General features: G+C 41.2%; 1 protein-coding gene across 1 annotated transcript in view; it reads right to left on the minus strand.

The window, feature by feature from the left end:
- The window catches only part of kiaa1549la (KIAA1549-like a), a 164,065-nt gene that overhangs the window by 13,963 nt on the left and 134,841 nt on the right, over window positions 1-15,261 (minus strand). The window contains exons 15-16 of the mRNA XM_060838554.1: window positions 9,101-9,451; window positions 495-589 (exon numbers count right to left, since the gene is read on the minus strand). Of these exons, the coding sequence (XP_060694537.1) occupies window positions 495-589; window positions 9,101-9,451 (446 nt within the window). The remainder of the gene's footprint in view (window positions 1-494; window positions 590-9,100; window positions 9,452-15,261) is intronic.

A 15,261-nucleotide genomic window follows, 5' to 3' on the forward strand; every position in this document is an offset into this window, starting at 1 on the left:
AGAGGAACCAAATGTATGATTATTAAATTTGCAGATGATGCAAAGGTGGTTAGGGAAGTAAATTGTAAAGAGGTCTGAAGGATTTTAGATAGGTTAAGTGAATGGAGTGGGTGACAAATAGGAAATGAAGTGTCATGTGAGAAAATATGAACGTGTTCAATTTGGCAGCAACAATAGAAAAGTAACATATATAAATGGTGAGAAATGACCCAACTCTGAGGTACAGAGAGATCTGGGTGTCCTGGTAGATGGAATGCTGGTATGCAGGTACAGAAAGTGATTCGGAGGCAAATGAAATGGTGTCATTTATTGTAAAGGGGATGACAGCAAAGTGGAGACCACAGGCACATCAGCCACGTGCTTCTTACATGGTACAGTAGCCTCATGGGACTGAATCCTAGTTCATACATTCCTGTAGAATGTAGCTCAATGTCTTTTTTTAAAAAGAAGTGCTACATAAATGTTACTTGTTAATAAAGGTCTCAATACATTACCGTCTGAGGGATGTAACTGCTACAGGAGCATTTCTGGGAGGAACAGGTGGTGGGGATCCGACAGACATTTCCGGAAGTTGCGAATACCTATAAGCCTAGAAAGAGTTCAGAATGAAATTGTCAGCTAGACAGTTTTTACACAATACTCAAACGAGCTCAAAGCATCTTCCTAGTTCCTTTACCTTACATTCAGTCATTCATTAAAATTCTTATCAATTTCTCATTCCATTCACATCCTCATTGCTTGGAACAAAGGAGGCCATTCCACCCCTTGAGCCTGTTCTGCCATTCACATGATGATGGATCTGCACCTCAAATCCGCTAATACCCTCTATGTCTTCATCTAGTAAAACACTGTGGATATAAAGCTCGAAAATTTCCAAAGATGCTCAGCATTCTCAATCAGTTTGGGAAGAAAATTGCGCATTTCCTGTCACCATTGTGTGGAAAAGCGAATCCTCCTTTTAATTTGATAAAAACTAGACCCAACTTTAAGATTGTGTCCCCGTTGTTCTGGATTGCCATCACCAGAGAAACTCATTCTTTTGTCTCTACCCTTCTGAATCCATCTGCCATTTCAAATTCCTCAGTTGACCATCAGTCAACATTCTAAAGTCAAGAGGAATACAGCCCATCCACATAGGTGACAATGAAAGCTGCACTCTGCACAAAACAATGGTTGCAGCGTGGTGTCAAATAATTTTGCAACAATGTCTCCTTTAAATGTCCTTCAATCAGCAGTTGGTCAATGAGTGACTTCCTTTATTTAAAAGTAAAAAGATCATTTTTTTGCATATACTGATTCAGTATGGGTAATTAAATGCAATCACAATTTCTGGCAGGTTTCTTTCCATAATACTTAATTTTATATTAATTATTGTGAAGTACAGTTTATTAATGTTTCTAAGCTTCCCTGCAGTACAATGCTGAGATGCTGGGATGGGGCATCAGAGACAGAGGGGTGACTTGTACAAAGTCTTTTCCCTGGGGTGGGGAGTCCAAAACTGAGGGCATAGATTTAAGGTGAGAGGAGAAAGATATAAAAGAGACCTAAGTGGCAACTTTTTCACACAGAGGGTGGTGCGTGTAGAGAATGAGCTGCCAGAGGAAGTAGTGGAGGCTGGTACAATTGCGACATTTAAAAGGTGACTGGATTGGCATATAATAGGAAGGGTTTGGAGGGATATGGGTCGAGTGCTGACAAGTGGGACTAGATTATGTTGGAATATCTGGTCAGCATGGATGAGTTGGACCGAAGGGTCTGTTTCTGTGCTGCACATCTCTATGACTCTAAGTGCTTTAGGATCCCCTACTGGTGGGAGGATGTGGAAACTTATAGTGAAAGAACAGGTCAGTGTAAAAGTTTTGATGTGTCAGAGATCTGGTGGGCATAAATGTCAGCAATGAATAGAAAACAGCTTTCAAGTCCAAATAGGGCTTTCAAAAAGTATCAGTTAAGTACCTCCTTAAAAACTGGATATATTTTAGAAGCTCCCTGATTTTTTTTCAAATAATCAAAAGCTGTGCTTTTATTCCAAGAAATATTATTAAATACAAGCGTCAGTGAGTCATGGAAAACTGAAATATGAAATTGCAATGTTGTTTTCCAATCCATCCATGCCATTGCCCTTCTCTATCCAAGTAACCTCCTGGATTTGTATTTTCTGTTAACTCTGGCATCTTGGACATCACCGATTTTCAATCTAGATTTTTAATCTAATTTAAGCTGCAACTTCACTTACCTAGCCCCTAAAGTTTGGAATTCCCTCCTCAAATCTCTATGACATGAGTTTTGCCTGCAGCAGAATATAGTACCTGGTGTGGTAATGTGTAACATGAAAAACTAACTGTGGATAGCATAGCATTGAAAGATCCAGTAAATTTTTATTATAGCTGGCTATTGTACAAACTAAATTACATTCAGCGGCACCGAAATATCTTGGCTCGCATTATCCATTCAATTAAAAATGAGGACTATGCTTCTAGTAGCATGGCATGCTTTAAATAATCCCAGTTAAGATGGAGGCGGAGATCCTTAAAGCCATCATGTCACATGTTATGATATAGTGATGATGCCCTGAGCAAGTTTCTTAAAAGGAATGCTGATCTACTGAGACAGAGAAAATAAAATTCTACACCTCGCCCACTTCAAAATTTTGCCCTAAAACTTACCTCATTGACATGGTAGGGCAAATGGCCTCAGTTGCTCAATTTATTTGTGCTTTAAAACACTGTGAAACATCTTTGAACAATTTTTATATTCAAAGGCACCCTGTACAGGCAAATAGCTGTAGACCAGCAAACAGCATCTGCCTGCCTGACAAGACACCTTCAAGATATCAGGTCCACAGTTTCAAAGCCAAAGTATGAGGTGTTCACTGGTCACTTGCACTGTGTTGATGAGATGGATCATTGAAAAAAAACATTTAATTATTTATCAATTCTCATGGGAGCAAAATCCATAACATTTTTTTTCTTTTGCTCATTTACTGTGTTAAAATCAATGAAGTTAAGAGCTGGTTTAATGATTATTTTTCAGCCCTTCAATCAGCACACTATTGTGATTCTAAACTTAAGATGTGTAGTCTCCTGGAATCGATACCTTACCCAGAAATAGGAGGACACTTGGCCCCTCAAGCTTATTCTGTTTGATCACAGGTTGATCTGTATCGCAACTCCATATGTATGATTTAGATTTGTGATCTTTAATATCTTTAGCTAACAAAGACTATAATTCTCAGTTTCAAAGTTTTTAGATGCCTTCAAGACTTATGGAGGTCAAAAGGTCCAGGATTTCACTTGCTTTGTGTGAAGAGGTCCTTTCTGACTTAACTTCTGAATGACCTGACTCTGATTTGAAGGTTTTAACTTCTTTTTAAGCACTGAAATGCAACCTAAGGTTGCAGTTTCTGGCACCATTAGGATGGATGTCCTGCCTCCCAGAGATGCTGATTCTTCAGTCTGAGTAACATCGCTAGGTACAGCGATCACTGCTGGAGCCGGTAACAATCCCTTGTCAGATGCAGCGATGGAGTCTCTGAAGCAAGTTAGGTGATGTAGCAGCTCTACCTGAGTAATCAGAGTAAGCCTGGCAAGGTGTGGGCAGTGGAAGTCAGCAAGCCGGGTTGGGGGAAATGAAGAGGGATGTCCCTTTCTGCTGGGGAAGAGGGCATACCCATCAAGATGCACAAGGTATTCGAACAGGAAGGACTACCTGACTCTCCTACAAACAGCAGTGGCTTGGTGACTTAGTGGTTAGCACTGCAGCCTCACAGTGCCAGGGAGGGGATAGATATCAAAGAGACCGAAGGGGCAACTTTTTCACACAGAGGGTGGTACATGTATGGAATGAGCTGCCAGAGGAAGTGGTGGAGGTTGGTACAATTGCAACATTTAAAAGGCATTTGGATGGGTATATGAACAGGAAGGATTTGGAGGGATATGGGCCGGGTGGGACTAGATTGGGTTGGGATATCTGGTCGGCATGGACAGGTTGGACCGAAGGGTCTGTTTTTATGCTGTACATCTCTATGACTATATGATCTAAGTTCAAGTCCAGTCTCAGGCAACTGTGTGGAGTTTGTATATTCTCACCGCGTCTGCTTGGATTTGCTCCGGTTTCTTCCCACAATCCAAAGATGTGCAGGTTAGATGAATTGGCTAAATTGTCCATAGTATTCAGGTTTGTATAGATTAGCTGCATTAGTTAGAAGAAATGTGGAGTAATAGGGTAGGGGAATAGGTCTGTCTTGGTATGGATTTTTGGGCCAAATGGCCTGTTTCCATACTGTAGTGATTTTATGAAATAAAAAAAATCCAACTCACTGCCAGCAATGGTTTTAGATTTGTTAGATGGCACAGGCCTCCCATACCACTGGAAAATAACAATGATAGCAGCCACGTAAAAGTCTGAACCAGCCAACGGTCCATCGGTAATCCTTTCTCACCGGTGGTAAAATATCAGTGAGACAGACAGGTAATGAGTATGGTGCACTCTGTTCACCCATCCAGTATTACACCTGCTTTACACCTCACTTGCACCCTGGGGAATAAACTTTCAACCCTTTAAATCAGCTTGAACACTTCAATTAAAACATCTCATCTCCTATATTGAAGGGAACACAAGCCAAATGAGTGCAATCTGTCCACTTAACCATTTATGGCCCAGTATTAACTCTTCATCAGAATGTGAAGGTGTAATGTGACTGAGACTTTTGATAGGGGGAACCCTTTAGTGACAGTGGGGGGGGGGGGAGAGGTTCTTGGTCAAGGGGTGTTCACCTTAAAATCAGTGTCAGACTATTCAGAGAGCAGTCAGCAGCACCTAAAGGTGTGGGTGTGAGGAAGACCCCATGACAGGCAGTCAGCAGCACCTAGAGGAGTGGACCAAGTGAGGACTCTGAGACAGATAGTCAGAGATGGACATAGACTGATTGGAATTGGTTCTTGCTCACTAGGGAGAAAGCAACCAACTGTTTGGTGAGTCTCTGGTATGTTAAGGTCTTTTCTTTTCCTAAGTGTTAAAATAGTATACAAATTGATGGTAAAGTTCATAAAATAAATGATAACTAATGTGTGGAAGTGAAAAACATAACTAAATCATTAATAAAATGCATTAAGTATGGCAGGACCAGTGCTGTCTCACAGTTGCAGCCAATAGGAGTTACTGATCGCGAGTTTGGTGCAGAGCAAATATATCAGCATCAAGGGTTTGAAATTTCAGTAGCTTTAACTCTGAGTTTATGAACAGGAGGTGCAACTAGAGACAGTGTAGCACATTCGGGGTAGGGGAAGGTTATATCTGCATTTGTTGCACCAAGAGATAGTCACATCTCTTAGGGTTGGGTCATTTCATTTGGTCAATGATTAGCTTGGGGTGTCTGGTCGGCATGGACGTGTTGGAGCGAAGGGTCTGTTTCCGTGCTGTAAATCTCTATGACTCTATGTTCAGGGACGGGAGATTGTTATTGAGAGAGTGGCAGGAAAGGGCGTTCAGAGGCTATTAGGGCAGGACCTTCAGCCTTTGCAACCGTCCAACTGTTTGAGTTTCACTGAGCTTGTCTGTGTGAAAGCAAGGGCTGAATGGTGGTTGAGCTCACTGGTAATGGTACTGTGCTACAGGAAGCTATTCAAGAAAGGGCAGCACAAGGTCATTCAACAGAAATGAAGTAGCAAATATTTAAAGGGGATGTTTCAGAATACACAGATAAGTATGTTTTAATAAGCGAGGAAATTCAAAGATAAAGTCCCCAATATAACTGATTAACGAGGAGTGTTGAGGATGGTACTAAAAAGAAAATTGTGGAAGAACAGATGACAGATCAAAAGATTGGATGAAATACGTTTAAAAAAAACATCCAAAAACAGCCAAAAGTAGACAATACAAGTAACATCCCAGATGGAGTAATAAATCGAGAGATGGACAAGACGGAGGAGCTCAGCAAGACCAAAATCAATAAGGGAGAAGTAATGAGTAAATTTTTGGAGCCTGGGCTGACAAGTATCCAGACCTGAAAAATGTGTTGCTGGAAAAGCGCAGCAGGTCAGGCAGCATCCAAGGAATAGGAGAATCGACGGTTCGGGCAGAAGCCCTTCTTCAGGAATGAGGAAGATGTGCCAAGCAGGCTAAGATAAAAGGTAGGGAGGAGGGACTTGGGGGAGGGGCATTGGGAATGCGATAGGTGGAAGGAGGTTAAGGTGAGGGTGATAGGCTGGAGAGGGGGTGGGGGCGGAGAGATTGGGAAGAAGCCTGCAGGTCAAGAAGGCGGTGCTGAGTGTGAGGGTTGGGACTGAGGTAGGGGGAGGGGAAATGAGGAAACTGGAGAAATCTGCATTCATCCCTTGTGGTTGGAGGGTTCCTAGGTGGAAGATGAGGCGCTCTTCCTCCAGGCGTCGTGTTGCCATGGCGATGGAGGAGGCCAAGGACCTGCATGTCCTTGGCGGAGTGGGAGGGGGAGTTAAAGTGTTCAGCCACGAGGCGGTTGGGTTGGTTGGTGCGGAGGTGTTCTCTGAAACGTTCCGCAAGTAGGTGGCCTTTCTCCCCAATGTAGAAGAGGCCACATCGGGTACAGCGGATGCAGTAAATGATGTGTGTGGAGGTGCAGGTGAATTTGTGACGGATATGGAAGGATCCCTTGGGGCCTTTGGAGGGAAGTGAGGGGGGGAGGTGTGGGCGCAAGTTTTGCATTTCTTGCTGTTGCAGGGGAAGGTGCCGGCAGTGGAGGTTTGGTTGGTGGGGGGTGTGGACCTGACAAGGGAGTCGCGGAGGGAGTGGTCCTTCCGGAATGCTGATAGGGGAGGGGAGGGAACATTACCTCTCCTTTATTGATTTTGATCTTCCTGAGTTCCTCCCTCTTGTCCATCTCTCGATTTATTACTCCATCTGGGATGTTACTTGTATTCTGGATTAGTGGTGCTGGAAGAGCACAGCAGTTCAGGCAGCATCCAAAGTGCAGCGAAATCGAATGAAGGGCTTTTGCCTGAAATGTCGATTTCGCTGCACTTTGGATGCTGCTTGAACTGCTGTGCTCTTCCAGCACCACTAATCCAGAATCTGGTTCCAGCATCTGCAGTCATTGTTTTTACCATGTTACTTGTATTGTCTAGTTTTGGCTGTTTTTGGATTTTTTAAAAAAATGTATTTCATCTAATCTTTTGATCTGTCACCTGTTGTTTCCAGCAACACATTTTTCAGCTCTGATCTCCAGCATCTGCAGTCCTCACTTTCTCCTAGCTGACAAGTGTCCAGCCATGTTCTGACAGACTTCATCCTTGGTTTTAAGAGACGCAGCTATTGAGATACATTGGTTTTTATTTTCCAAGCCTCCACTGATTCAGGAACAGACCCATCTAATTGGAAGGTAGTAAGTGTAACATTTTTATTTTAAAAGGGGGGGAGACAAAAAGCAGGAATCTATATGAAAGTTAGTTTAACATCCACCATACAGAAAACATGAGAAATTATTACTAATGACATAACATAACGCTTAGGTAAGTTCGATGTAATCAGGCAGAGTCAATATGACTTTGTGCAAGGGAAATTCTTTTTGACCAAAATATTAGTGTTCTTTGGGAAGTAACATATATTACGGTTAAAGAGGAACCAGTAGATGCACTCTCCTGAGATTTTCAGAAGGCACTGATAAGATATCACATCGAAGATTATTGCAGAAAATAAAAGCTCATACTGAAGGGGTATAATATTGGCATGGAGGGATGATTAGCTTGGTAAGAGGAAGCAGACAGTAGGCATATATGGGTCTTTTCAGTTGGGTATGATATAACAACTAATGTGCCACATGGATCAGTGCTGGGACCTCAACTATTTATAATTTATGTATCAATTTAGAAGAGACAAAAACCATGGATGCCACATTTTCTGATGACATAAAGATAGGTAGGAAAGCAGGTTGTCGAGATGTCGTAAAGAGATAACAACAATGGAGTGGGCAAAGATAATGTGGTAAAATGTGAAACTTCCATTTTGACAGGAATTTTCCTTTTAATCTCCATGTAAGTTACTGCAGAGTTCTGAGGGGCAGAGGGAATTGGATGTCCTCGTGCATGAATCTCAAAAGTTTGGCATGCAGGTACAGCAAATATTAAGAAAGCTATGATTTACCATGAGGATTGTTGAATACAAAAGTATGCTTCAGTTATGCAGGGCATTGGTGAAACCACATCTGTGGAGTACAGTATATAGTATTGGTCACCTTATTTAAGAAGGGATGTAAATGCATTGGTGGCAGTTCACATGGAATGGGGGTGTTGTCTTATGGGGAAAGGTTGTACAGACTAGACCTGTATCTGCTAGAATTTGTAAGAGTAAGGGATGACTTGATTAAAACATATAAGACTCTGAGGAGATAGAGAGGATGTTTCTTCTTCTGGGAGAACCTAGAACCAATATCATTATTTCAAAATCAGGGGTCGTCCATTTAAAAAATGCCAATTTTGTTTTCTCTCAAAGGGTCATGAGTCTTTGAAATTCTCTTCTTCAAAATGTGGTGGAAGCAGAGTCATAATCATAGAGATGTACTGCACAGAAACAGACTCTTCGGTCCATGCCAACCAGATATCCTAAATATATTTAGTTCCATTTGCCAGCAATTTGGCCCGTATTCACTAATTCCTTCCCACTCATATTCCCATCCACTTCCTTGAAAGTTTTTAAAGCAGTCGTGGATGGATTCTTGTTAGGCAAGGGGTTGAGATGTTGTCAAGGTATCGGGGAATGTGACTTTGAGGTTACAAACAGATCATAACTTTGTTTAATAGTGGGGCAGGCTCGAGGGGCTGAATGGCCTACTCGTAATTTGTATGTCTGTATGTACTTCTTCACACACAGGGTGGGAGAATTTTGAACTTTATCCTACAAAAAGCAGTTAACTTAGCTTCCTTAGTGAATTTACATCTGAGGTTGAGAGGTTTTCGCTTGAGAAGGGTATAAAACAGCAGGGAGCCAAAGTGTGTGAATGTAGTTAAAATACAGATCAACTGTGATCTCTCAGAATGGCGGAACAGGTTTGAAGGGCTTAATTGGTTTCATGTTCCACTGTTGCTATGTTCTATAATGCCATGTATGAGCTAGGAGGTGTAATACTCACAGGTCTGGGCAAACTATACTGGCACAGGTCCTGGCCACACGCAGGAACCCACTGGAGTCCAGCCCTCGATCTGCTCATGGTTCCAGGGGCGCTGGTGACCAGCTCGGTGTAGGGTAATGGCTGACCCGTGGTGTAGTGCAGCTGGTGACGGCCGTGAGCGACCCGTCCTGCAGAGGCCAGGCTAAACGCTTCCTCCAGGAGCTGGTGCATGTGCTGCCTGACCTCGTCGATGGACGGCTGGGAGCTGAGGGTGGAGGATTCCGAGTGACCTTTGGCCTGTCTTGCTCGGGTGGCAGTCTGAGACTCCGCAATTCGGTCAACGTTTGTTTCTTCTGTCAACTCTGGCTCAGTCTTTAAAAACAAAAAAAAGCAACTCGATAGGCAGGTAGGGAAAGCATGACTCAGTTAAAGAAAGACTGGTATTGTTACAGTGCCTTTCCTGACCGCAGAGATGTCAGGGTGAGTTCCAGCCAATGAACCACATTATTGGAGTTACGTTGTGGAAATGGAGTCACCAATGTACACACTATGAGACCCTCAAACAGCAATGGCAAGATCATCTAATTTTGTGACATTGGTTGAAGTTTAAGTATTGGCCGAGACACAGGGGAGACTTTATCTGCTCTCCTTTGAAATAGTGGCATTGGATCTTTTACGCCCATCTGCGAGAGAAGACTGGATCTTGTTTGAACATCTTTGTCAAACACCAACTCCAACAGTGTAGTATTTCTCAGTACTGCACTGGAACCTCCACCTTTACATTTATGCTCAAATCCTGAGAACAGGACTTGAATCCGGAATCCCAGACAAGCATTTGACCAACTGAGCCACAAGTGATAGAGTAAATACTGAATGTGAAGAACACTGCAGCCAATTTGGGCAAAGAGAAGAAGCAAAGTAATGCTGCAGAAATAATCTATTTTAGTAATGCTGATTGAGGCATAAATATGTCAAAGGAGAAGCAAAAGAAAATATAATTTGCAACACTGAGGAATGAAATGAGACATTAAAATGATATGTAATTCCCGTTTCAGACACCATTGGAAGTATTAATGGGAACTCTCAATATGTCTCAGCTGACAGAGTGCCTGAAAACAGTGATTTAATTGACTGTTCATTTCCTTGCATTTTACTTACTGCATCTTGCACAGTACAAAGCAGTGTGATGATAGAGAGAGAGATTGGGGGACAGGCGCTGAGCAGTCTGTGAGAAGCTAAACTACTTATGAAGCCTTGGGTGTTTTTTTTCAAAATGTTGGGACAATAGAAGCAGCCTGAAAGGGTGTGGTCAAGCACCCACTCACAGAACCAGGAATTTTAGGATTAGCTTTCAACAGTTGTTGTTGGGCTATTGAAGAAGTGGAAGCTATTTCCCCCCCCTCTTGATTACAGCCAAAAGCTGGGGATTCTCTTCCTGGGCTATTGGATTGCATGTGAGACAAAGCTGTTTGCTGAATGTGCCTTTTGGCACAGGTGTATTTATGGGATGTTACTATATTGAAACTGATACTGTTTAGTAGTAAAATAACCTATTATTCCATTTTCCAAAAGCATTAAGTTATTCCAAGTTCCTCTTTCATTTCTTGCATTTCATAGCATTTGAATAAATTGTGATCTGCTTAAGATCAAGCAGTATGACCAATCGAATTGCACCTGGAACACAGCACATCAATTTCCTTTAAATTTAAAAAAAAACGTAAGGGTATAGACTACTTTTGTCGTACAATTTAAGGGGGTTTGCTCTGGTCCATAAAAATAGTTTTCACATTTGTGAAAATAGCAAATGTTGATTAGCTTTCAAAGCATTTCACTACATGTGAGACGTTTGGTAATAATCAAGGCGATTTAAAATACTGTATACACCTATAAGAAATAGGACTGTTTTTCAAAGAGACTTGCTTTCACATTTTTTTTACTGATAATAACTGATTTCATGTCAAGCCAATTGAAAATCTATGCAGCCTCTGCCTCAACTGAATCATTCTGGATAATATTTTTTTAAGTGGTCACAGGGCTAGTTAAGATTTCATACTTCATGAAGCACCAGCTTGCTGTGAGTTTTATATAAACTCAACATGTAGTAGCTCTACATTGGAATGGTGTTAGCTGGCATAGCTTCATGGTCACTTTTACCAAGCCAGCTTTGCATCTCCAGATTGCTTAAAGTTAACTGCCAATATCTGGAACTGCCAGATGGAATATAATCTCATTTTCTCTGTGTTATTAGTCCATCAGCGAACCTACTACACTTTGAGAACTAAATCAAATACACAAAAACGTCTCATGCCAATATTTTGACTTTAGAAAAGCAGAACAACTTACAAGTTTTCTTATTGCTGGATGTGGCAACTCACATAAACATTTCTAGCAACTTTAACATATTAAAAGGAAAGTTATCAAACATTATCTACCATTCAGCCATATCACAAAATATTAAGTCTAAACTTGAAGCAAGTGTCAGGTTTAAAGGAGCTGAAAGAAAAAGGGAGGTTTTAAAGGGAAACTCCAGAACTGCTAATGGCACAGCACTCAAAACTGGAGAGACCAGAATTGGAGGAACACAGATATCTCAGAGAATTGTACGGTTGGAGGAGAATATAGAGTTAGGGACTTGAAAATAATAACAAGAACTTCAAAATCTAAGAAGTTACTTCAACAAGATCCAATATGGGTCAGCAAGAACTGAGTGAAGTGTAAACAAAATTTAAGTGAGTTAAGATACAAGCAGGAAGGTATTGAGTGGATTAATAATTACAGAAAAATCAAAAAGAATGCTGGAGAAACTTTACAGATCTTTCACCCTCTGTGGAGACAGAAACCTGAGAAAAAGTGATACCAGACTTGAAATATTAATCATGGTTCTCTCTCCACGAACGATACCAGACCTGTTGAGTTCTCTGTGATTGATTTCGATTTCTAGGAGCCAAAGTATTTTGCTTTTTGTGTTTAGGGCAGTTTAGAGATGGGAGGGCAGTCAGAGTGCTTTGACTAGGAACATGTAGAGGCAACAAAGATATGCATAAGATTTCAGCAGCAGATGAGCTGCGGCTGGACACAGATAATACCGAGAAGAGTGGCCTTGGTGATGGAACAGTCATGTGATTCAAAGCTGAAGTGGTTAGCACTGCTGCCTCACAGTGGCAAAGATCTGGGTTCAATTCCAAATGTGGGTGACTGTGTGGAGTTTATATATTCTCCCCGTATCTGCACAGGTTTCCTCCCACAATCCAAAGGTGTGCGGGTTAGGTGAATTAGTCATGCTAAATTGCCCACAAGGTTCAAGGATGTGTAGGCTAGGTGCATTAGTCAAGGGTAAATACAGGGTAGAGGAATGGGCTGGGTGGGTTACTTTTTGGAGGGTCGGTGTGGACTTGTTGGGCTGAAGGCCTGTTTCCACACTGTAGGGATTCTAGTCTTACAAGGAATCGCATGTGTTCTGAGGCACGCATCTACACTAAAAGGCACTGATTAGTTTTTGAATTGGCTCAACAATATTTCTCATCATGGCAAGATTTCCAACAAAGTTATGTGGGACATGGGTGAGTCATAATCTAAGATATTTGCTATTCAATCATTTATTGTGATGGTAAACACACAAATAAATACTGTGCAGATTGCAGCAGTGTTTTCAACACTTTTCAAGTTTTTAAACACGATATTATTGACTATTGTTAAGAATAGTTTCTATGTTCAACACACTAGTAAAGCATCTTTCTGTCCATTATTTGAAAGGAGGCATCATTGAATTATCATAAACAATATTTATAAGTTTAACAAGTTCTTGTGGACCTTAATACTAGCAGACACCAGTTCAGCTGAATGGCCTGTTTCTGTGCTGTAAATTCCACATAGCTACGAGTACTACAGTACAGAAACAGACCTGTCGGTTCAACTGTTCCACGCCGACCAGATATCCCAATCTGACCTAGTCCCATTTGTCAGCATTTGGCCCACATCCATCTAAACCCATCCTACTAATGTACCCATCCAGATGCCTTTTATATGTTGTAATCATACCAGCCTCCACCACTTCCTCTGGCAGCTCATTCCATACACGCACCATCCTCTGCGTGAAAAAGTTACCCTCAAAGCCTTCCACTAAAATAGCAGTTAGAGAGTGAAGCATAACAACTTGGTGACGCCTAGAAATTAATAACTTAAGACCGTCCTCTGCTTTTGAACTTGTCAAAGGCAGCCTAAATTTCTTGTACCGAATTAGAAATTCGTAACAATTCCTGCCAATGAAGGACAAAATTTAAGAACTAGTTGAATTTGAATTGCTCAGATAGTTATGTCTGACAGATTCTGGTTGATGATTTGCAATCTATTAAACTTTTATTGATTGATGTCAGTCCATCAATTTCTTCATAGATGTTTGACTATTCCACCACAGAGAGTAGATGCCTCTTAATTATAGCAATAGCAACAAACTAACGTCCATGATGAGTGCACAAATAAACAACAACCAACTTACACTGGTCTGGGCTGTGCTGCAAATCCCCCCCAAACATCAATCTAAATTAGTAAAGCACTTTAATGGAGGAAATTGTTCCAAAGCATTTGGCAGGAGAGTTTATCATATTAAATTTGATACTGAGCCAAAGAATGATGGGGTAACGAAAAGCTGGATCAAAAAGGAAAGTGAGGTTGAGATGAAATGAAGTTTAGAAAGCGAATTAGAGAAGTTGTGATGTAGGCAGAAGACAGAGCCACTAAATCATAGAACCTGTACAGTGTAGGAGAAGGTTATGTGGCCTAACACACCCTCAGAAGAGCATCCCACCCAGATCCAGCACCCTACCCTGTCCAGAGTTAAGGCATGGCTAAATATTTCATGAGTAAAATTAGGAACCACTTCCCCACGCAAAAGATGATGGAATTGTGGGATTCCTATCTCCAAATAGCATTTTGATGCTGGGTCGATCATAAATTTTTAAGCAAGATTGATAGACTTTGTCAAAGAAAATTACATGACATGGTTCACAGGGTATGGAGTTAGGCTGAAGAGCTAAATAGCCTCTTCCTGAAGCTACATGGAATACCTGATTCTGTCTTATGGTTCACTCCTTTTTATTGGATTGTTACCATCTCTAATAACTTTTCTATGGGATTTTGATTGGCTGATAATTCATGCTGTCAAATTTTGGCTCTTTTTCTTTCATGAGAATCTATCTAGTCTTTCTAATGGGTTACAATGAATGCTGCATATTAATGCAGGCTTTTATTGCTGTTGTGTGCTTTTTGTCTCAATAAAACTCAAGTATTGGCTTTTTGTAATACTTCATACATGTATAAGTTTGAACCAAAATTAAATGATCTTAACAGCATAAAAGCTTTGATTATCAGATTATTAAAATTTGAAACAAATACAGTCTATAATTAAATTATAAATGGTAATTAGTTTAAATCTGTAATTTAAATTGTAATTTGTTCTACGCATCCATTCACAGTGGATGTTAGATGCTTTTTTCCAGTACTGGCAAAACAAAGGAATCCATTTTAATTGCATTTCGGACAGTATCAAACCATTGCTTAGACCAATGACCATGTGCTTGTCCTCAGAGACATTTACATTCTTTTTGACAAAGAGTTCTTTAAATTGTTTCTCCAGAAGCCAACAAGTCAAAATTGGCATAATGTTTGGTTAGTCAAGTGATGTCCAGAATGCATTGCTCCACAATATGCCATTGACAGCTGAAAGTGATGCTTTCATATGCGTTGGCTCAGTGTCCAGCATTCAGGTCTCTTTGTCAAAAAGTTGCTGTTTCAAATTCCACTCACCCATCTAATTTGAAACTTCCCGTGTACCACCATATGGCAGGAACTGTTTGTGGATGAAACTTTCAAGTGAATAACCTGTCCATCCACTGCGATGGATGTAAAAACAAACCCATGTTATTTTTTGGAAGAAGTAGAGAAGATTATATTAGATTACTTACAGTATGGAAACAGGCCCTTTGGCCCAACAAGTCCATACCGACCCGCCGCAGTGCACTCACCCAGACCGATTCCCCTACATTTACCCCTGCACCTAACACTCCGGGCAATTTAGCGTGGCCAATTCACCTAACCTGCACATTTTTGGACTGTGGGAGGAAACCAGAGCACCCAGAGGAAACCCACGCAGACACAGGGAGAAAGTGCAAACTCCACACAGTCAG

Source organism: Hemiscyllium ocellatum, chromosome 18, assembly GCF_020745735.1.
Source record: "Hemiscyllium ocellatum isolate sHemOce1 chromosome 18, sHemOce1.pat.X.cur, whole genome shotgun sequence".
Classification (NCBI taxonomy): Eukaryota; Metazoa; Chordata; class Chondrichthyes; order Orectolobiformes; family Hemiscylliidae; genus Hemiscyllium; species Hemiscyllium ocellatum.